This window comes from Electrona antarctica (genome assembly GCF_951216825.1).
Source record: "Electrona antarctica genome assembly, chromosome: 7".
In the NCBI taxonomy this organism is placed as follows: Eukaryota; Metazoa; Chordata; class Actinopteri; order Myctophiformes; family Myctophidae; genus Electrona; species Electrona antarctica.
In genome coordinates this window covers 9,376,416-9,384,395 of record NC_136812.1, presented here as the reverse complement: position 1 = coordinate 9,384,395, position 7,980 = coordinate 9,376,416, and the positions used below count along the sequence as shown (strand labels likewise).

General features: G+C 40.6%; 1 protein-coding gene across 1 annotated transcript; it reads left to right on the top strand.

Annotated features, from left to right (window-relative positions):
* Positions 1–201: 201 nt before the first annotated feature.
* On the top strand, positions 202–1,647 carry LOC306927364 (E3 ubiquitin-protein ligase TRIM35-like; the record flags this gene model as incomplete). The annotated part of the gene is made up of 1 exon (XM_079507075.1): positions 202–1,647. The coding sequence occupies one exon, from the start codon at positions 202–204 to the stop codon at positions 1,645–1,647; it is 1,446 nt and encodes a 481-aa protein (XP_079363201.1).
* Positions 1,648–7,980: the final 6,333 nt, after the last annotated feature.

Genomic DNA, 7,980 nt, shown 5'->3' with positions numbered 1-7,980 from the left:
CTTCCAGTGCGAGCGGACAGACTGTCTTTCCATCCACAGCTACAGGAGGGAATACTGACCCAAACCACTGGAACAACCTGCTGCTGAATCGACTTTAATACAACCACGATTCACAGTTAAATTAGAGTTCAGGGAACATTGTACTGTAGGGACTGGCTGATTTCCTGGCTTGAGTGTTCGTAGCTTCACTCAAAAGACAAAATGGCTTCGAAGGTGTCTTTCTCGGAAGAGGATTTTTCCTGTCCCGTGTGTCACGACATCTTTAAATATCCTGTCATCCTGTCGTGTAGCCACAGCTTCTGCAAAGACTGCCTGCAGGAATGGTGGCGAGAGAAGGAAATAAAGGAGTGTCCCGTTTGTAAGAAGAGACAGTCAATAGATATTCCCTTAAACCTGGCTCTGAAGAACCTGTGTGAGACCTTCGTACAGGAGAGACAGCAGAGAACTTCAACAGGGTCTGAGGTCGAGGATCTCTGTGGTCTGCATGCTGAGAAACTGAAACTGTTCTGTCTGGAATGTCAACAGCCAGTGTGTGTTGTGTGTCGAGATTCTAAAAAACACGTCAACCACCATTTCAGTCCCATCGATGAAGCCGCAGTGGATCACAAGGAGAAGGTCCAGAAATCACTGAAGACTTTACGGCAGAAGCTAAAAGGCTTCAATAAAGTGAAAACAAACTGTGACCAAACAGCAGAACACCTTAAGGTCCAGACCCAGCACACAGAGATGCAGATGAAGGACCAGTTTAAGAAGATGCATCAGTTTCTACAAGAGGAAGAGGAGGCCGGCCTCACTGCACTGAGGGAGGAAGAGCAGCAGAAGAGCCAGGGGATGAAGGAGAAGATTGAGGGTCTGAACAGAGACATATCAACCGTTTCAAACAACATCATTGCCACAGAGGAGCAGCTGAAAGAAGAACATGTCTCATTCCTGAAAAACTACAAGACCACGATGGAGAGAGTCCAGCTAACACCGCCGAAACCAAAGCCGGTCGCAGGAGCACTGATAGACGTGGCCAAACACCTGGGCAACCTGGCCTTCCGAGTCTGGGACAAGATGAAGGACATCATCACCTACAATCCGGTCATCCTGGACCCCAACACGGCCCATCCAACATACACCCTCTCTGATGATCTGACCAGTATGAGACGTGGAGAGAGACAGCTGCTCCCTGACAACCCAGAGAGGTTTGACTTACATAGCCTTGTCCTGGGTTCTGAGGGCTTGAACTCAGGGACTCACAGCTGGGACGTCGAGGTTGGAGACAATACAGAGTGGGGACTGGGTGTGTCAGCGTCTTACCAGAGGAAGGGAGACAGAAGGTGGCAAGAAAACGTTATAAAACTTTCTAAAGGTAAATACGCAGCATACTACAGAAATCTGAGGGCTGCTGCCGCTGCCGGAGAATGCACTCACTGCTTATGGGAGGATCTAGTGCAAGTCCTCTCATTGAAGCAGAAACCTCGGAGGATCAGAGTCCAGCTCGACTGGAACAGAGGAACGCTGTCATTCTCTGATCCTGATACCAACACACACATACACACCTTCACAGACACTTTCACTAAAACACTCTATCCAACGATTTGGACTATGTCCAACATCCCTCTTAGGATGTTACCAGGGAAGATCAGTGTAACTGTGGAATAACGTAGTTACAGGTGATGATGATGATGATGATGATGATGATGATGATGACGACGATAAACACTGGTAATAGTAATCAATTGATGGCTATAGAGGGGCGCTAGCCCGTCCAATGCGTGGCTTTCCAAAATTATGTCATAGACCGGCCAAGTCTATGGACTTTAATGTTTGTTTAGGGCAGTAAATGACGATGTAAGACATCTGGCTGATATAAATACTGTCCTCGCTGTGCCCCTCACTTCACACGAGTGTGATTTTTACAAAAAAATTAAAATAGAAAGACATTTATGATACTTTTACTGTACATATTGATCATAAAATATAGAATCACCACTGTGGATCACCAATTTTCTTATTAATTATTGTTTTGTTTAGTGTGTAAACTGTGTATTGATGCATATTTACCTTTAATTTCTGTTTAAATTATAGATCTTTATCTATCTTAAATCAAAATAAACATCTATACCACACAACGTTGATGTTCAGTTACATGATATATTGGTCCCTCGTTTAAGTAATTAAAAGTTATGACGTTTTATATGACGTTGATCACAAGCCAGTATGTTAAATATTACACACGTTTTATAGTCTATTTCTACATAATGCTTTAAAACACCAAAAGGGGTTCCCGCCCAGAATGGGTTAATCCATTTAGACCTGAGGCCACATGGGTCTCGCTTTACAACTTTTAACCACTCTACCCATTATTTTAAACTTTACCTAGCAGATCTACAAGCTCATATCCCGCACTACGAGCTTGCAGATCTGCTATTTTAGAAAAATCGTGAAAATGTGTGCACATCTTTGAATATTAATGTGCTGACCTCATCACATTTGTGATGACGGCTATGGACGTTTTTAGAGTGTTTTTCGTGCAAAGCTAATGCTTGGAATGGATTCAGAATCATGAAAACCCCCTCGTTTGATATGTCACATGCTACTTAAAGCATAATGAAATTTAGAACATTTTGCCTTATATTGGTTGTTGATGGTACCCCAACTTTCAGCAGCTGTCAAAAATTCCCCTAGGGTGGTTGAATAGAAACCAATGTGGGATATGTTAGTAGACACTTTTACAAACACATTGTTGGTAAAACATGTATTCCCAGATTTGACTTTATTCTGATAATATTCCCTGACTATTTGCTATGGTTATTGTTTGGTTGTTTGTGATGTGCAGTGCTGCACAGCAGGAAACATACTGAAAACCAGGCCATTAAACAAACAATGTCTGGCATCCTTTATTGGAAGGGAATTGGAAATGCCTTTTATTGTGAATGGGAACTAGATTAATGTTCATAAATTGACGATTAGTAGAAAACACTGACTTTGTTGAAGCTTGCTGGGCGAAACAAATATGGTGGGTTTTATTTTAAGTGGTCCAGTGATAGAGGATCAGAACTGTTTTATTGCCTGCATGTGTACTACTAAATTCATTTAAAGAAATCAAGTAGTAGAACGTTATCCCCAGCTCGACAGAAGATATGTTTTTCTTCATTAATTCTGTCTGCTGTTAAAAAAATATAGACCTGCATTATTTAATAGCAATTGCTGTAGTACGTGCCCTAGCCTCGACCTCCTACCGGCGTATGCAAAGGCTCAACTTATGTAACTTAGATAGCATTTTATGTAGACTTAGATAGCAGTTTATGTAGACTTATAGCATTTTATATAAACATAGCACTATATAGTATATATGCATAGTTTCATTATATAGATATTCCACTGTTACGTTCTTAGCTTACCGGTACGTATGATTCATGATAACTACTTTGTATGTATATGACGTATTGCCATGCTTTTTTGTTCTTGCTTAATGTAAATCGCTCTGGATTAAGAGCGTCTGCTAAATGCCTAAATTGTAAATTGTAATATTACAACAATATACAATATCTTACATGCTAATAATGTGGAATAGTGCAAAAAACAACTAAATATTGTGCCTTAATGTACACGGTGGAAGTACAGTAAGGCTGTAGAAAGCGGCTATTATCATAGGCAGAATACTGAGATTTGTGGAGAACGTGGTATTATTTGGAGCAATTTGTGAACCGTCCCGGGTGTTCACAAAAGCCAGAGTAGACGATAAAATGACCCCGAAATGTTTTGAAAGTTAAATATCCCTGTAAACCCCCCAGCTGAAAAAGATGTTTGCCTGCATTAATGCAACCCTAAAGTTAATATCCACACCATGGTGTCAATTGCCGACATGTACACTAACAAAACGTAAACTCAACCATGCTTGGGGCCAAGTTTATCTCCTGTCAGTTACTGATATTCACAAACACTGCAACAGGAAATAAACTTGGACCCATTTAGAATGTTTATGTTGTCAAGCGTGAAAAGGCCTATAAATCATTCAGAACTAGGAGGAGGCCAAAAGCATGCAGTTCCCCACAACCAGTGCCTTTTTCCTGCCTTTCCAATACTAGGAATGTAAATGCTTAACAAACTGGAAGTATTCCATTGGCCTACTCATAATGTTGAGTTAATGCACAAACGTATGGTTTTGCATTGTGGCCAAAACTGTACTGAGACACTCAAGCTGCTTAAAAGTGCAAAAACCATCGCATCTTGCCAGCAAATAAATTCTACAGTTCAAACAAAGCAAGGCTGCCGGTCAAAGTTGACTTTCCCTACTGCATTTCATCCGTTTTTAACTTTGATGTTGCATAAATTATACTCCATGAGCAATTATGTGCTCCACAGTGGCCTTTAGAACATACAGTAGGCTACATCAATAAGAATGAGTAATTTTCTCCCATTGCTACTGATCTCTTGTGCACCTTTATCAGGCTTGGCATTTGAATGATTGGAGACATGGCAGATATGCTGAATGGAATACTACTAAAGTAAGTAGGCCATAATTGAGGCCAAAGGTTCAGAGAGCATTGTTCATCAAAAATGGTACAGCAGCTTAATGGCACACAGTCATTTGTAATATGCAAACACATGCTACACCCACTTATTAAACACACGCACGCACACACACGCGCACACGCACGCATGCACATGCACATGCACACGCACACGCACACGCACACGCACATGCACATGCACACAACATACAGTATATAGTATATATTCACTGAAGAATGAAAACTAAATGAACACGTTGTAAAATAAAGTACCGCAATCAAAGTAATAAATGATGAACAGAATGATTTAAATTAGAAAAGGATGAAGGGAAGGTTTACAGGAGTTTGAAAGATGGCAATTTCAGTTGGTGGATTCGTTCACCAAACACTTTGATCCCAAACGAGATAGCTCTAAAACTACTAGCTTCATTGTAAATTAAATTGTGTTGCTGCGAGCAGAAACCTTGTATCTCCCTTAATTTCCTCTAGTGTTACACTAGAGGAAAGGGACAGACTCAGGTTCATCCTTGCGGAGAACATCGTTGCTGTTGAGTGGAAACCTTGTATGTCCAAAACCGTTACTTTTTTATCACAACACATACATTTACAAAGAAACACACACAAGTTAAGTTCAAATATGGAGATACAAGGTTTCTCCTCGCAGCAACACAATTTAATTTACAATGAGGCTAGTAGTTTTTGAGCTATCTTGTTTGGGATCAAAGTGTTTGGTGAACGAATCCACCAACTGACGTTGCCATCTTTCAAAATCCATCACTTAAAGATTAAAGAGTGCTGTGATTTTTGTCTTTTTTTCAGCTTTTCATGTGTTTATGAGCTGACAGTACTTCATTAGACTGCTTGGTGTGGTTGTTATGTGCAATGATGGAGGCTGAAACCTTGACAGTCAGTGCCAATTAAAAGTGCCAATGAAAAAAAAACAGTGATATAGTGACAGTGAATGTCATCTCCCTTATCATACAACAACAGCTGTGGGTGTGGCTTCAGTTCAGGTGGATCACCAGTTTCACCAATTCACCACCCACCAAGCACCTAATGAACTGGTGGGCGTATCCACATAATAATAATCATTTTAACAAATACTGTACACTTTTTTGAAAAACATGTTCCTCCTTATATAATAATAATACCTGATGATTATGTTTTAGGGTGGAAAAAAGAGATAGTTTGTTGAGGGAGTTTGCCGACAACACGGACGGTACTGCTGGCCCTCGCCCTAACAGTATATGGCTGATAATAGCCTCTCTGTCCTTTAATCATCCCTTCACCCAGGGCAAATAATATTGTACTGTATATATATGGGATGGGAATCATGGGATTACCATCAAATGAAAGAGAATACAAGAAAGAGAGGGAGATATTAAGGGCTACTTCTTAGAACTCCAATTACAGTGTGTGTCTTTGAAAATAAAATATGTGCTTGCCTCTCATGACGCCTGATTCATTAGCATGACATATGTGTCTGGACTCCTTTTGCTTTCAACCTCAGACCAATTATAATTCTCCTCTTATAAATCTTTTCTTCCCCTAGTCACTTTCATTCCCTCTCACATTTTCCCTATACACACACACACACACACACACACACACACACACACACACACACACACACACACACATGCAAAGTGGTGCTGTCCTTTTTTTAAGGATTATTTGAAGTGACTATGTGCTCTATAGGGAAGAAAAGGTTCCGCTGTATGGCTCTGTGATCTTCTTTGATGCTTTGGTTTTTGAGTATGTTTTTTTTCCCGATGCACGGAAATGGTTCAATGACCCGACAAAAAACCAGATTCATTTCAGCCGAGAGATTTAAAACATTTGAAGCACTTCCATCACAATCTTCAGCGGGACTTTCATCAGCTGTATCAAATTTCAAATCCTGCTTTCCGGGGCCTTTGGAAAGATTCAATAATGTTTAATATCTGCTGCTCAGTCAGTCATAGACACTGCGGTCTGCGGTGAAGAGCTCCACCGCTGTTGAAGGTAAAACAGTTTAGGGTTTGCTCATTGACACAGCCCATTGTCGCCCGCTGATAAGAAATAAGGGAAATAGTCTCTTCTCTCTTCCCCCAGTCAGCTTCATTTCCCTCCTGATGTGCGTATCCAGGAGGATAAGAGACCATACAGAAACTATCACGAATACGCTGTAAGTATTCAGAAGAGATGTGAGCAGGACCCATGCCGTCAAATCGTCCAATCAGCATAGCGTGAGTGGTTACTTACTCTTATATGTAGCTGTGTGAGTAGTGTGGAAAATGAATCAAAACAGGACAGCCCTGCATGTAGCTTACATAAGTGTGTGTGGGAGAGGAAAAAAAGAAAAAGAGAACTTGATTCAGGTTTTGAGGTCACCCTCTGTGAGGGAGAAGGAGGGTTCAGTGTTGCAAAAAGACAGGACAGACTTTGGTTCATAACATTTACTTTGTGCCAATCCATTTTTTTATGCAGATCTGGCCGGCCTACATATTGGGTGGAATTCAGTGTTATTCCTTTTTGGCAGCAAGTGTATGTGTCCCTCTCTCTCATTTTCAGTCCTGGTCGATGCCTGTTTGTTTATGATTTCCAGAGCCAGAGCCAAGCACGGCTTAACCCATTTTAGGCGGGAACCCCTTTTGGTGTTAGCATTATGTTATGCTTTAGCTATTGAAAAATCACACACGTGTGAACTGAGTGGTGTAAGGTCTTATATAGATTGATCAGCTGTGGTCTGACGTAATGTCTGACGTAATGAAATCACACCCGTGTGAACTGGGTGACCATAGCAACCATGCTCATTTTTTGGTACGAACAGACAGACAGACAAACTAACAAAGCCAGTTGTAGGAGTGGTTTACACCACTCAAAAATAGCAGATCTACAAGCTCATAGCGCGCCACCGAGTGGCACGCTACGAGCTTGTAGGTCTGCTATTTTTTTCGAAGAACCACTGACATAAACATAGCTTTTTCAAGAAAACTGTTGTAGGAGACATTTTTAGAATCTGATCTCAGGTCAGCACGGCTTAACACACGCTGCTCAATTTCAGCACAGATATCTCATTTGTTCATCTTACTGCCAGCAGAGTTGCAGTATTTCCGTATCTTAGTTACTTCCTCACATTAAAAGGATATATATATATATATATATATATATATATATATATATATATATAATTATATTATATATATCGCATTGAGCATTTTCATTCGGATTTAAGTTTTTGTAGGTGTTTCAATGACAACTTTTTATAGGAGTTAAAAGGGGTTAAAGTCCTCATGTAAACCTGGTCAATGTTTATTCACACTGATTATTATTGTATCAAGGTCGCTCGTTATTCTTGAGAGAGAGACACACACACACACACACACACACACACACACACACACACACACACACACACACACACACACACACACACACACACACACACACACACACACAGTAATAACATATTTTGTATTGAACTGTTCGGTATAGG